Genomic DNA, 15,491 nt, shown 5'->3' with positions numbered 1-15,491 from the left:
ACAGACCCCGAGTCCCCAGAGTCGGGTCCGTGACACTCTTCCCCATATCTTCATGGTGTGGCTCATCAGCTTTATTCCTCTGTAGTTACTACAGCTCTGCACATCACCCTTGTTCTTGAAAACTGATACCAGTACACTTCTTTTCCACTCCTTAGCCATCCTCAGTCTGGCTAAAAACCAGGATCAACGGCCTTTCACTCTTCGTCTTCATCATAACTGCCCTCACTTCCTCTTTACTAATTCTCTCCACTCTCTGATTCACTAATACTCTGATTCACTCTACCTTGCTCTGCCATTTGCTTCATTCATTATCTCCTAAAAGAACTTCTTGTTACTCAACAGTTTTCACTGTAGTTAATCTCTATAGTTAACCACGCTAACCAGCTGCACATCCTTTCCAGCTCAATCTCTCTCTGTCACTTTTTTTTTTTTTTTTTTTATCTTATCTTCAAGTAGTCTCAACTTTATTAATGTAGTACTGTAACTCTGTTCCAGGCATACTGACAAAAGCACTTAAAGAACTCACTTTTAATATATTACTCTGCCATGCTTTTACTCTTACTTAAACTCAAACTATGTCCACACACACTGATTTGTTTTAGGAATTTTGTTTGCATGTTTATGCGATAAATGGACTGGCAGGAGTTTCTGAAAAGCTCCTATTTTACTGATACAAAAACACTATTTACGTGCGGACAAAAGGCCAAAGCTACGTTCACCAAAATGTACCTGTGACCGTAACCTCACACCGCCGCTTTTTCTGCAGCTCTTTTGTTTCTTTTAGTCTGTGGTATGTGTGTAGCCTCTTCATATTTTTGAGGTGCATTTAAACTGCTTCCAACACCACCCCTTTCATGTGAACGTGTAGGGGAAACCCTGGATTAGCTAAGCAAGTTCATGACCAGTTTTGTGTTACAGTCTATCCTGATCATGGATGTTAAGCAAAATGGATCCAGATAACTGAAAGATATCCTGGGTATGTTAAACTAGCTTCACAGTACAGGGCCCTTGGCAGCTCATAGTCACTGAGTCAACCACAAACTCCTTTGTATACTGAATTATTTTAGCACCATGAATACAAAGTAGAATATTAGTGAAGTGGAAATCATTTTACCATCATTTTCACCATCATCAGTCCTCTGCCAAATTATTTTAATCTTTCTACAGCTTTAGATAGAGCAGAGGATGGGATATAGGATATATGTCAGGTACATTTTTAAAAATAATTTTACCAGAAGTTACACATGTTCACATGCCAACTTCGTGTTACTCTGAGGCATGTATTTATGTCTACGTCTGAGTTACAGCTGATGGTTTTAGGTGATCCTTGTTGCACTGTATTTAACTGCTGTTCAACTGTTTTCAGTTTAACAGTAAAAAAAATGCCATGCATTTAAAGTGTGCATGTAACTCACATGGTATAACGGCAAGATATAAAATATTAAATTTTAGATATTTTATTGCTATAAAAAATGGATTTCATTTCAGCAACACATTGCAGAACATTTTGAACAGTGGCAACAAACGATTAGTAATGTTTCTTAAAGTGCTTAAAACAAGATAAACATTTTACATTGAGCTGTATAAAACGTATATAAAGAGCCTTAGATGGAAGCTGAGTTTTAGAGAAGTAAAGATGTGGAGGGGTCATCAGTCTGTGAAAGAAACATTTTGGGGGTTCAGTCAACTAAAGATTCAGCGAATCTAGAGATTCTACACACACTGAATCCATACATGCAAATTTAAACCCAGCAAACATCTCCCAATATTGGTGTCTATGTGGTGCAGATTTAATAAACTGAGGGAGGAAAATTAATACTTACACATAGACACATCGATTTATCTTAAAAGAATTATTAAATAAACATGTAGAAAATGGATATTTATCAAACTGTCTTACCATTAATGTCATTGGCTGATTTTTGTGGTATTTTATTTGTTGTTCTCAGTGTCCCTGAGTGACAGAAGGATTTCAAACTTTTAAATAATAAATATTTGCAGATATTAGACAGATGTCAGTGTAGGTCACATATAAGAGTCATAAAGCATTCTGTTTTAATAGGAAGAGACACATTAAAATAGGACATAAAATAAGTCAAGAGTGAAAGTTACCTCTTCTTGTCTTTTTTTTAAGCAGGACAGCTATGAAAGTGGCTACACAAGCAAAGACTATCAGTCCCACTGCTACACCTGATGCAATGATCCAGAAGGAAACTGTGAGAAAAGCAGGAAAAATGTGAGACTGATTAACACTGACACATCAATCATGGATCACAGTGAAATGTAGACCTACTGAAGTCATTGTTATTAGCTCTAAATTGACTCAGATATCATCACTCTATAAATCTGTGACTTTGAAAGAGTTTCTCACCGTTATAATCAGCAGTAGCAGCAGCATACATCTGCTGGACCTCAGGAATCGTCACCATCACCTCTCTGTGAGGAGCAGAGAGCACTCGTGCTGCACATCCCACCTGTGTGCTGTTGTTACGTGAACCTGAGAGCACAGCTGTAGTGGTGACAGTGAATGTAGCGTTGGTGTTGGACACACTGACAGTGTTGTACTGTGAGAAGTTGAGGTGTTGTTGTGAGACACTGAGTGTTACAGTGGGAGCAGGTCGACCAGTGGCTGAACAGGAAACAACCCACTCTTCAGTAGAGTTTGACTCTCTGACATCAACAGCAGGTTCATGCAGCTCTGTGAAGGATCAACAAACAGTTTAAGAAAAATGATTTTAAAATGAGATCAACATCTGACAAATTTTCATCTGTTATCTTTTTTGCTGGAGCCTATTGTAATTTGAAGAAGGTAAAAGTTCTTACCATAGACTTGGAGGCAGGGTCTACCAATAAAGGCTCCTTCAGGATAAGTGTTAAACAGACAGCGATAGCATCCTTCATCCTGCTCCGTCACATTCCTGATGACTATGGAGCAGTTCCGTAGTCCAGCATGTTTAAACTTAACTTTATCTGTAAAGCCGTCATTTACTCTCTGGCCAAAGTACTTGTTGTATGTGGCAACATTTGTCTCTCCAGCAGCTGAAATTTTCTGCCATGTGACCTGAAGGACGTCTTTAGTCTCCAAGAGCTGGCAGCTGAATTCAGCATCTTCTCCCACTGCTGCCAGCACAGTCTGCTGTGTTTGGATCACTGCTGCTGCACCTTTAACAGAGAAAAAAGAATCAGTCATCACCAAACAGAAACACTGGCTACTGGAGCATCTGTTCCTTACCTGTTTGAAAGACTCCACACACAAAAAGTAGATACACAAGCACACAATCTGCCATCGCTATTGCAAAGCAACAAGTTTGAGATGAATAGGAGACCTTTTTGGATATCAAAAGATGTAAAAGGTTGGTAGTAAGTGAATAAATGCACACTGAAACTACACAGAAATCAGGGCCGACATACCGCACACTCACAGTTGAGTTAAAAAGTAACTGAACGAAAACTATTGACTTCTCCTTCAATTCTTTTTTTAACACAAGGAAGAGATCACTTCCTTGTGTTTTCCCAGTAATCTGTATCAATTCCTCAACAAGTTTACAAAAAACATCCTTTTTTACCTGAATGCCAAAAAGCAAAAATATAACCTCAAACAAATTATCCCATCAGTTATGACCTGGTCGTGACCTGATGTCACACGCACATGACCATGGTTTTGCTGTTTGTCACATTATTAAAGTCAGCATTATGTACTGTAATATGCAGACATTAATCTGAGACTCTTTGGATCTTTCTGAGTCTCATTAATTATTGCATTAAAACAGATATTTCAATGCTGTATATCAGATATCTGAGAAAGAAGAAAACCAACTATGTGTTTGTGGTGTCGCAGAGCTGTATGAGTGCACTTGTGTTCATTATGGGTCTGTTTCTATAATTTTTGTTTCTAACATGTGAATATTTCCACAGACTGACAAACTTCATGTTTCATTCAGTTTATGCAGACTCAATTTATCTTTGATTAAGAATAAAGATGTTTTACTGTTATAGAATATGAATAAGCTCTGTTATAGCACTCTGTATCATTTTAAACATAAAAGGCTGGATGTTAAAACCTTTGACCCTCTCTCAGGTGTATGTGTTTTTAGCCACAGCTTTTTAATCAGCTTTATTAAACAGTGGTAGAAATGTGACCATGTGCCATCACTGTTGCAAATGGTGAAGTTTTAGTTAAAGTGCTCTGGGCATAACACTCAGAGATAAACAAAGTAAATATAGACACAGACTACACAAGAAGCTTTAACACCCACAGGCAAGTGTGGGTGTTACTTTTGCATCAAGTTCCCATTAGTCTAATGCAGAGGAGGCCTCTGGTTGTAGCATATTTTTATTTAAAGTGTCATGGTCCTGGGTCTTTTGACCCAGTGGTTTGTGTTTCTTACTATTATTATGATCTTGTGTTCTAGCTTATTCTGATTACTTGGGGTTTAGACTTTTTAGTTCCCAGGGTTTTGATTCTGTGCTCCCTCTGTTTAGTGTCTGTCCATATGTTCCCTCTGTTCTGTTTGTATCGCGTCTCTGAGTCCAGTCTGTGTATTTCCTGTTTTACTTTGAAGGTCCATGTCCTATTTCAGAATTTCTAGTTTCGCTTCCTCTGTCTCGTTAGGTCTAATTTCTCCCGACTGTGTTCCCACCCATTCCTTGTTCCCTCATGTTCCTGCCTGTGTATTTATAGTGTGTGTCCTCCAGTGTTCAGCGTCACGTTGTACCCTCATCTTATGCTGTGTGTTCTGTTTGCCTGCCTGTGTAAGGTTATTTTTGTATTTTCAGTCTTGTTTGTTTTGAGTTCAGCATTAAAGCTGTTTTGACTTCACGTTTTGTCTCTATGAATCCTGCGTTTGTGTCCTCCGTACTGCCTGCCTGCACACAGCCTTGACATAAAGAGTCAACGTGTTGCCTATTAGCTTCAGTAACTCTACCATTGTCTCACTGTATCAGGTGAGAAAAGGTCCTCCATCTCCACATAACTATGGAGCAGCATAGTTATCCTCTAAAGTCTCTGTTTACTTTATTCCAAAGCAATCATCTTAACCAGAGACGACGTCACTTCAGTTTTGCTGGTACTAATTTACAGGACTGAACAACAACAGCACGAGTTTAGATTCTAATTTAGATTTTATGTCCACTGCAGTTTAATCTGCTATCATTTAGTTAATATGAAAACAATGTTAGTGTTAGATGTTCAAGTCTGTAGTCGGCTTCATGTTCAAGTTAATCCTGTAATATAGGCTAATATAACTAAATCATTATTTGTTTTTAATACAGTTAATTACTTTAACCCTTTCACGCATAGATGTCACTACAGTGAAAAGCTATTCAAAGCCTGTTTGCTTGTATTTGTGTCAGTGTTGATGGTGTACTTGCACATAAACCACTACATTGGACACTGATGTGTCACTCCATCATGACTCTGGTCATTTAATGTTACTATAGATGTATGACATGTGTCATTTTAATTATTGTTATTTCATCCTGTCATGCATGAATTATGACAACCTCAATCGGGATTTTTTTCTTTAGGCAGGAAAAGATGAATAAAAATACTTAAAGAAAAAATTCTGATTGAGGTTGTCATAATTCCTGCATGAATGGATTAAACTTTTGCAATGAAAATAAACACAATAACACAAAACAAACAAACATGTCCCAACGAACAATTTAGGATTCAACAACTTTATTGTGAGTGTGCGAGGATGGAGTTACAGTTATGCAGCGCTGGAGTGTGACATTCAAAACAAAACAGACAAATATAAAAAAAATCTAGTATTAAAGTATAAAGTGTCAGAAATATCAGCATTATAAAAACAAAAATTAACAACTGAAATCTGGAAGAGTGGCTAAAGCTCAGCCCCAACTGGGCCATGTTTAGGCACAATGAGTCTTAACAGATCTCCAAGAAAATGTCTGAAAAATAAAGGACTCGGGGTGTTGCAATGACCCAAAGTCAAGAGCTCAACCTGACTCAAATGCTGTAGTGGGATCTTCAGAGACCTGTGCAAAAGTTATTACTCTCAAACCTCAAAGAACTGAAGCAATGTTGTAAAGAAGAATGGGCCAAAATTCCCCTACAATGATGCAAGAGACTGATAAAGTCTCAGAAAATTATTTCTTCACATCATTATTTATAAAGCATTATTGCTACATGCTCCTGAATCATGGCGTGTATTCAGATTATCACTGGAATGTAGTTTGGATTCACAGAGAAGGAAAATTTAATCATCACTGCTGTGCGATGAGAAAATACTAAACATGACATCAAAATAATTGACTGTTTGATTTTATCATAAAAATAAAATAAAGTTATTATTATTATAGCATTTACAAAAAAAATCAAGAAACCAAAATGAACCACACACAGTTTGCTCCACACTTGACAATCCATCTATAAAAATATATAATTTTTTAATATTAAAAATGTTTATTTGATCAGTGTTTGTTCATTTTTCATAACTGCACCTTTAATAATACAAAATAGAGTTTCTGGTCAAATGGAACTTTTTGGGGGGTAATTTTTCACGTCATTCAGCCGTCTTCCAAAATGTCTTAATCGTTCTGTCACTCACAGTAAAACATCATTCCTTTAGCTTATGTGCGTTTAGCTACTGTGTCTGGTGCATTTGTTAGGATCAACTCACTTGGCAGAAAGTCCAAATTAAACAGTTGTGTTGCTGTGAGGTGTGTGTTCACCACAGCGTGTTGCTCACGACTTCTTGCAGGTGATGGTTTTAGTTGATCGTTTGTTGGATTGTTGTAATCTGGTGTTTGTTCACCTTGCTGTTATTCTTCTTCAAAGGTGCTCTGATTGTTCAGATAAAAAAAATAAAATAAAACCGAATATATTTAAAATGTACATTAACTAAACTGAACTAAACTGAGTGAGGAAAATTAACAATTACACAAAGAAAGCTTCAATGATCTTCCAACAAATTAATGAATAAATAACATGTAGAATATGAATAATTATCAAACGGTCTTACCCATGAATGTTATTGGTTGATTTTTCTGCTGTTTTACTCCTCTAAAGATCACTGAGTGATAGAAGGATTTGAAGTTTAAAGTTTAAAGCCAATATTGTAAATATCTGCAGATATTACTGGATAGATGTGGGTTTAGGCTCTTGGAGTCATAAATCATTATCATTTTAATAGAAAGAGATACATTACCATAAAACACATATTAAACCACATGTGAAAGTTACCTCTTTTGTCTTTTTCTTCAAGCAGCACAGTGGAGCAACGAAAGGGACAAAGACCAACACCACTACTGCAGCTATTACAGTGATCAAGGAGGAATCTGTGAGAAAAACAAGAAAATAATGTGACACAGATCAAAACTGATACATCAGTCATGGATCAACTTGAGACTTACTGAAGTCAATGATGGTAGATCCCAGTCAAACTGACCCAGAAATCACCAATCTGTAAATGTGTGAAAGTTTCTCACCATCATCATCATCATCATCATCATCAGGTGTCTGTTGTTCCTCAGAAATGGTCACAGTCACCTCTGTCTGAGGAGCAGAGAGCACTCGTGCTGCACATCCCACCTGTGTGCTGTGTTTACGTGAACCTGAGAGCACAGCTGTAGTGGTGACAGTAGATGTAGCGTTGGTGTTGGACACACTGACAGTGTTGTACTGTGAGAAGTTGAGGCCTTGTTGTGAGACACTGAGTGTTACAGTGGGAGCAGGTCGACCAGTGGCTGAACAGGAAACAACCCACTCTTCAGTAGAGTTTGACTCTCTGACATCAACAACAGGTTCATGCAGCTCTGTGAAGGATCAGGAAATATCATCAACATGTTCTTACAAACACACCAGCTGCTTACACATTTATGTCCAGGTACTTGTTGTTGGTTAAAGAAGGTAAAAATTCTCACCATAGACCTGGAGGCAGGTTCTACCAATGAAGGGGCCTTCAGGATAAGTGTTAAACAAACACCTATAGTATCCTTCATCCTGCTCCGTCACATTCCTGATGGCTATGGAGCAGTTCTGTAGTCCAGTATATTTAAACTCAACTTTATCTTTGAAGCCATCATTCACTCTCTGACCAAAGTACTTGCTGTAAGTGGCAACATTTGTCTCCACATCTTGTGAGATTTTCTGCCATGTGACCTGAAGGACGTCTTTAGTCTCCAAGAGCTGACAGCTGAATTCAGCATCTTCTCCCACTGCTGCCAGCGCAGTCTGCTGTGTTTGTATCACTGCAGTTAGACCTGCACAAACAAATAGACATGTGAGGCTAGAGTTCCATGTGTGTGTGTCAGCTGTGATCAAACAAGCAGGCATCTCACTGTAGTTTTTCAGAATTGCTTGAAACCCCTTGACCATAGATTTAGGGTTAGGGTTGTTTTTGACCGCTTTGAGATCAGTTTCTAATTATTAGGAGTGAAACTTTTCTCTTGTCTCAGCTACAACACACAGCTTTAAGAACAAAACGTATGAAATTAAACACAGCTTACCTTTAGAAAAGACCATTAAAAGAGAACATAAAAGTATAAGCGTACAGTCCGCCATGCTGTAATGTGAATAACATCCGTTTTCTAATTATATACACTATGCAAAATGTTGGTTCTGTAACTTTCGTTGCACATTTAAGGACTTCTTGGTTCAAAGAATGGCCAGAGCTCTTTTGGCTTCCTGAGAATTGAATGCAGAATGCACCATCATCATCATCAACATTAAACCCCACACCACAAAAGCACGTGAAGAAGAACAGAAACAGAAACCTTCTCATGCACCTCTGCCTGTGTTTCACACTTTTTCCAAACCAACCTGAGCAGACACAAATGACCCAGTTTTTAAACAAAATACATTCAGTCAAGAAGGTTACCTTACACCACCTCTACATATTCATCACTAAAGCTGTAACATCCAAAACCCACTGAGCTCTATGAACTGGTACCAAATGGACTAATCAGAGGTTCTGAAAAATATTGTTGTGTTTTGTGTTTTTACCCACAGCTTCAGTAAACAGCAGTAGAAATGCAGACCATGTGCCATCATTGCTGCAAGTGTCATTAGTTTTAGTTCAACTTCAGACTTCAGTGGGTATAAAGCTGAGAGAAAAACAATGTAAAAAGGCTTGTATTGAGTAAATAAGGCACAGACTAGACAAGAAACCCTTGGCTAACACACTCAGAGGGAAGTCTGGAAAATCAACTGAATGAAAACAAGTTTCTTCCCTTTTTCATGCTTTTTTTTTTTGGTTTCCCATGTGTGAGCCCTTGTCACATGACCAAGTCTTAATCCTACAGCAAAAAGGAAGCACAAACATCAAATTCATCTCGCCCTAAATATCTCACTAATCTGTCAGATTGGTTACATAAAACAACATAAACTGCTTTATTGTCACAGCTATGCAGTGTTGGAGAGTAGCAAATAAAAAAGCAACAGACATAAGAATAAAATCCCATATAAACATATGAAACCAAAATCACACCCTTACTGCTTTCATGTGAATTAACTGGGTAAGTAGCAGCCTGATGCTGCTAATCAAATGCACTTTAACGGATTAACTGATCATCATCACGTGTGAGTACTGTTTTCTGGTCCAGAACATTCAGGTGTGTTAACACGATGCCAAAGAGATTTAGGTTTGCTAAGGAGCATCTGAACAAACTACAAAACATTGGGAACAATTTCATTTAAACAAATGAGTGTCATGTTTGGCTACAAAACAATAAAAAACAGCAAATCAACACGAACACCTTAGACCAGCTGTGAAACACAGTGGTGGGGGCTAATGATTTGGGCTTGGAGTCATTGTGTAGACCATGAACTACTCTGTCGAGTTAAGTGTCACTGTACAACCTTCAGCACAGCCTATTAAAAGATTTAAATGAGTGTATGTGTAGTCATTAAAGATATATGCTCTACAATGTACTGGAAAAGGAACAGTCCAAACTTACCATGACCATACATTAATGCCATGATTAATAAACTTCTGACCACAGTTGTGTATTTATGTGAATGTTAATGAATATAAAAGCATAGAAATATCTCAGGCATTACATATTTGGACTTGTAGAGATAATGTAGCTCTGCTGTGAAATTTTAAGAAATATTTTATCACTTTTTATGTTTCTGTTCTTCACAACTTAATCATCACTCTTACCAGCCTCCAGGTCAGCCAATGGCTGAACAGGAAACAGCCCTCTCTTCAGTAGTTTCACATAACGGTCAGGTTCACAGCAGGTTGAAACTGTATACCTAAATAGATAGGTGGGCATTTTTTTTTATTATAAACTATTGCCCTTTAATAGAAACTAAAACTGAGTCATTTCTCTTGTTAACTTATCCACAACCAATAACTAGCAACTACAAAATCCTGTATAAAAAGGATAAAATTTCAGAAACTCACTCAGAGGGACAAATAGTTTTTCTTTACTACAGGATGCTGTGTGGATTCTTTATTATTATTATTATTATTTATTTTATTTATTTTTCAGTGTTTCTAACAGCGGTTTGCTGTTCTTCTGAATTCAGTCATTTTCAGAAAATATTCTTGAGCATGATTCATTTTGCCAAGACCCAAGAAGAACATTTTAACGTGCATTACAAACAACATCAAAATGTGTTCGTCTTGTTTAAGCTTTTAATTATTGCAGTTTTATTTACTCGATATGTAATGACATGTCAGTTCACTGTGACAATTAGTGTGATTTTCTCATTTTTTAAAGTCACCACATAAACTGTGTGAACAGGAAAGAATTGATGATCAGGAACAAACAAATAAACACATGATTCATATTTTACAAAACGCAAAAACAATATTAGCGTTTTAAAACCAAAATTACGGATTAACATCAGCAGCATTATTGCACATAAACTTGAAAATACTTCTGTGTGTGTGTGCGTGAAACACATCCACAATGATAAAATCTGTAAACCATGTTCATGAAAAGGCTCAATTAAACAATGAGTTAAAACAAACCATATTCAGCAGACCTGATGATTTGAGGAAGGCTCTTCTAATGCACTTCAAATGTCTCTCGACTTAAATAGTAAGAAGAAACAGCTCACAAGCTGCTGGAGTGAAAGAATGAATGTGATATGTCATCATCAACTTTGTCGTTTTTTTGTTAGTTTGTTTTTGTTTTTTGTGGTCAAGCCAAGTAATTATTTAAATAACTGAAAAGGAAAGACACCAAAATTCTTAGTGGTGAGATACTGCTGAACATGGTTAAAACAATAGGACAAAAATAACAGCACTGGAATTTATCTTTTTGGATCTTACTCTACCCCACAAACTTGTCAAAGCTTTGATCCAAAAAGTAGTACTGTATGCATAAATATCATAATATAAGGAACCATTAACACTGAAAGAGGCACGCAACTAGCAAGCAAACATCTGCTAATCATAGTCTGTGTGTAGATGTTTGTGGCTTTGTGTTCCTAAACATGTTGTAAGCTGAGGTAGGAAAATTTATACTTAGATCTTGCATAGAATGGATGAATAAATACACAGAATACGCATAATTATCAAACTGCATTACTCAGTAATGTCATTTGCTGATTATTGTGACGTCCTCTCCATCTCCGGGTCCCTGAGTGACAGAAAGATTTAAAAACCATTTAAAGTCAATGCTGCAAACATTTATGCATAATAACAGAAAGAGACACATTACAAACAGATATACTTGGCCAAATGTGAAAGTTACCTCTTCTCATTTTTTTGTTTAAGCAGGACAGCGATGGCCACAGCCACAACTAAGACAGAGACCATCAGTCCTGCTACTGTAGCTGATACAATGATCCAGGTGTAATCTGTGAGAAAAGCAGGAAAAATGAGAAACTGGAATCATAGTTGATAGATCCCAGTCAAACTCACCCAGAAATCATCAGTCAGCATATAGAACAAGTTTCTCACCATCCTCATAATTATCATCATCAGGTGTCTGTTGGACCTCAGGAATCGTCACCATCACCTCTCTCTGAGGAGCAGAGAGCACTCGTGCTGCACATCCCACCTGTGTGCTGTGTTTAAGTGAACCTGAGAGCACAGCTGTAGTGGTGACAGTGAATGTAGCGTTGGTGTTGGACACATTGACAGTGTTGTACTGTGAGAAGTTGAGGTGTTGTTGTGAGACACTGAGTGTTACAGTGGGAGCAGGTCGACCAGTGGCTGAACAGGAAACAACCCACTCTTCAGTAGAGTTTGACTGTCTGACATCAACAACAGGTTCATGCAGCTCTGTGAAAGATCAGGAAATATCATCAACATGTTCTTACAAACATACCAGCTGCTTATGTGTTCATGTCCGCTATATTAGTTTGAGTCTCCTGTTGTTAGTTAAAGAAAGTAATAGTTCTTACCCGAAATTTGGAGGCAGGTTCTACCTGTGAAGGCTCCTTCAGGATAAGTGTTAAACAGACAACGATAGCATCCTTCATCCTGCTCCGTCACATTCCTGATGACTATGGAGCAGTTCTGTAGTCCAGTGTATTTAAACTTAACTTTATCGTTAAAGCCGTCATTCACTCTCTGACCAAAGTACTTGTTGTATGTGGCAACATTTGTCTCTCCACCAGCTGAGATTTTCTGCCATGTGACCTGAAGGACATTTTTAGTCTCCAAGAGCTGGCAGCTGAATTCAGCATCTTCTCCCACTGCTGCCAGCACAGTCTGCTGTGTTTGGATCACTGCTGCTGCACCTTTAACAAAGAAAAAAAGAATCAGTCATCAGCAAACAGAAACACTGGCTACTGAAGCATCTGTTCCTTACTTGTTTGAAAGACTCCACACACAAAAAGTAGATACATAAGCACACAATCTGCCATTGCTGTTGCAAAGTAACAACTTTGAGATGAATAGGAGACCTTTTTGGATATGTTTGTGTGTTTGTATCACTGCTGTTAGAGCTGTAAGAAGAAAATGTGGGAATGAGGAATGTGGCCTGCTGTTAGTGTGTGGTAAAATTGTTAAAATTATGTTTTCTAGTAGAGTGATGATGAGCTGTTCTGTTTTATTAACCCTTGAAAAAAAAAATCTCAGGAATAGAGATGTCCCAGTTTTACACAGAGACATGAATGCAGCACATATCTGTTAAGTATTTCTACACAAATCTTCACAACTGTATTTACTTAAAACCTCAAAACAGTCCCACAAACACTGGCTGACTAACAGAAACAGTTGAATTCATTATCTTTCCTCCTTTCTACTTAAAAATGGCTAATCTCCAACCAGCATCAAACACAGAGAATGGTTATTGTTTCTTACCTGATGAAAGGACTCCACACAGAAAAAGTAGAAAAACAGCATGAATCATCATAACTGAAGTGATCACAGCAGTCTTCAAACTAATCTGACTATTTGAAAACAAAACCCAATCAAAACAATCCACCTCCTTGTTTTTTGTGCTGTCACGAGAAACTCACATGATCAGTATTACAGTATGTGATGCAAAACCCACAGGGTCACAAGGAGGTGCAGGTTTCAAACCATATCCCAGGGTTTTTTAGTTTCAACAAAAAAATAATCCAGAATCCAAAATGAATCAGTTATGGTGGGTGGTCACCTGGCTAGCCACTCAGGTGAAACAGTTCAGGAGGGCGGCCACATTGCCAGCGGTGGAGCTAATTGGGAGGGTGGCTGTGTGGAAGACTGTGGCAGTGACAGAGCAGGACCAGAGGCACATGGAAGACAGCGGTGGCGGCATCAGAGTTCAGGAGGCCGTCCACAACAGCGATGATCCCCAGCTGATGGCCTGGAAAGTGGCCATTGGTGAGGGGCTGGCTGAGGACTTGGATGTGACTGGAGCCTCTCAGGTGGCTTGGCAGACGGCCAGGGCACTGGTAGAGGCTTGGCAGGTGCAGGACCAGACGGTGGTGTGGCAACCACAGGTGACGCATCTGGAACGGATGGTGGTGTGGGAGCTGCAGGCAACAGAGCAGATGCTGGAGCTGCGGACAACGGTGTGGGAGCCGCCGGTGGTGGAGCTGCTGGCAATGACATGCTGATATTCAACAGCAAGAAAAAAAGCGGACCGAAAAAGTTTAACTAGTAATGGGCAAAGCTAATTGAACACCATACGACAGCAATTTACGCAACACAGCTAAACCTAAGACAGTATGCTTGGAGATCAGGCACCGTCTTGTGACCCTGTGGGTTTTGCATTACATAATGTGATACTGATCATGTGTGAGCTTCTCGTGACAGCACAAAAAAAAAAAGGAAGTGAATTGTTTTTATTGGGGTTTGTTTTTAAATAGATTAGTTTGAAGACTGCTGTGTTCACTTCAGTAATGACGGTTCATGCTGTTTTTCTACTTTTTCTGTGTGGAGTGCTTTCAGCAGGTAAGAAACAGTAACCAGTCTGTGTTTGATGCTGGTTGGAGCTTAGCCATTTTAAATAGAAAGGAGGAAAAATAATGAATTCAACTGTTTCTGTCAGTCAGCCAGTGTTTGTGGGACTGTTTTGAGGTTTTAAGTAAATACAGTTGTGAAGAGTTGTGTAGAAATACTGAACAGATGTTTACTTTATCACAATTCCAAGAATTGCACACCGTATATGTTTAATGTATGGTGTACGATATTTAATATTTAATGCTGTTATTTTGAAGAAAGTGTAGGGAGAAATATGCCTCAAAAGGGTTTCAAAATTCATGCTGTGCAGCTTTGCACAGAGCCACAAATGTACGCTGTGTGTAGAGGGATGTTGAACTGTTCTGTTTCATTAAAACACACACACACACACACACACACACACACACACACACACACACACACACACACACACGCGCACACACACACACATAGAAAAAAACCCTAAACAAACAAACCAAACAAACAAATCATAGGAATGCACGCTGGTTTTTGACCTTGGATTTGGCTACCAGATATAATAAATGGTAAATGGACTTGTTCTTATATAGCATTTTTCTCAAAGCGCTTTACACAACTTGCTTCATTCAACCTTTCACACAAGCACTTTTTAAATTGTCTTTAGTGCTGTCTATCATACTCTGATGGCTGCATCTTTGCAACTTTGCAACAGCAAAGGCAGATTGTGTTCTTGTGTATCTATCTCTAATTATTATGCCAAAATCAGGAACGCATTAATCGTTACTGGGATTTAGATAGGCTCGTTTCTTCGTTACTTCGTGTGGTGGCTATCGCGGAGCTTCCACAGATTCAGTAACATTAGCAAGTGGTGGAGGCCAGTAGGTGGATGAGGGAAAGGGGAGGCAGGAGGAGCAGAGACCCGAGGCGGCCGCCGGTGTTCTGACAAAGCATCCTACTTTGGCAAAACGTCCTACCGTAAGTAGTTTATGCACATTTCTGCTGTCACAGAGTAATTCCAGCACCAATTTAAGTAGGTATGACGGTTTGCCACTTAATTTTGCCCATCAGAGTATACTTGTAGGTCATATTCATACAGGCAGGACGGTTTGCCACTTCATTTTACCCGTTAAAGTATGCTTGTAGGTAACATTCAAGAAAGGTAGCATGGTTTGCCACTTCATTTTACCCGTTAAAGTA

The 15,491-nt window shown here is 38.5% G+C and overlaps 3 protein-coding genes across 3 annotated transcripts; all 3 read right to left on the bottom strand.

Moving 5' to 3' along the window:
• Positions 1 to 1,578: 1,578 nt before the first annotated feature.
• Positions 1,579 to 3,287, bottom strand: LOC134621186 (OX-2 membrane glycoprotein-like). The gene is made up of 6 exons (XM_063467620.1): positions 3,278 to 3,287; positions 2,824 to 3,162; positions 2,372 to 2,698; positions 2,113 to 2,214; positions 1,901 to 1,954; positions 1,579 to 1,655 (listed from the first exon to the last, which is right to left on the bottom strand). Exons 1-6 carry the CDS (start codon positions 3,285 to 3,287, stop codon positions 1,651 to 1,653), a joined length of 837 nt encoding a protein of 278 aa, XP_063323690.1. The 3' UTR covers positions 1,579 to 1,650.
• Positions 3,288 to 6,017: 2,730 nt separating this feature from the next.
• Positions 6,018 to 8,524, bottom strand: LOC134621185 (OX-2 membrane glycoprotein-like). Its single transcript, XM_063467619.1, has 5 exons — positions 8,515 to 8,524; positions 7,885 to 8,223; positions 7,450 to 7,776; positions 7,205 to 7,299; positions 6,018 to 6,071 (listed from the first exon to the last, which is right to left on the bottom strand). The coding sequence occupies exons 1-5, from the start codon at positions 8,522 to 8,524 to the stop codon at positions 6,018 to 6,020; spliced, it is 825 nt and encodes a 274-aa protein (XP_063323689.1).
• A 2,137-nt stretch (positions 8,525 to 10,661) lies between these two features.
• Positions 10,662 to 13,298, bottom strand: LOC134620867 (OX-2 membrane glycoprotein-like). Its single transcript, XM_063467186.1, has 5 exons — positions 13,230 to 13,298; positions 12,326 to 12,664; positions 11,880 to 12,203; positions 11,671 to 11,776; positions 10,662 to 11,556 (listed from the first exon to the last, which is right to left on the bottom strand). Exons 1-5 carry the CDS (start codon positions 13,279 to 13,281, stop codon positions 11,526 to 11,528), a joined length of 852 nt encoding a protein of 283 aa, XP_063323256.1. The 5' UTR covers positions 13,282 to 13,298; the 3' UTR covers positions 10,662 to 11,525.
• Positions 13,299 to 15,491: the final 2,193 nt, after the last annotated feature.

Source organism: Pelmatolapia mariae, linkage group LG23, assembly GCF_036321145.2.
Source record: "Pelmatolapia mariae isolate MD_Pm_ZW linkage group LG23, Pm_UMD_F_2, whole genome shotgun sequence".
Classification (NCBI taxonomy): Eukaryota; Metazoa; Chordata; class Actinopteri; order Cichliformes; family Cichlidae; genus Pelmatolapia; species Pelmatolapia mariae.
This window is presented reverse-complemented; position numbering and strand designations above follow the sequence as displayed.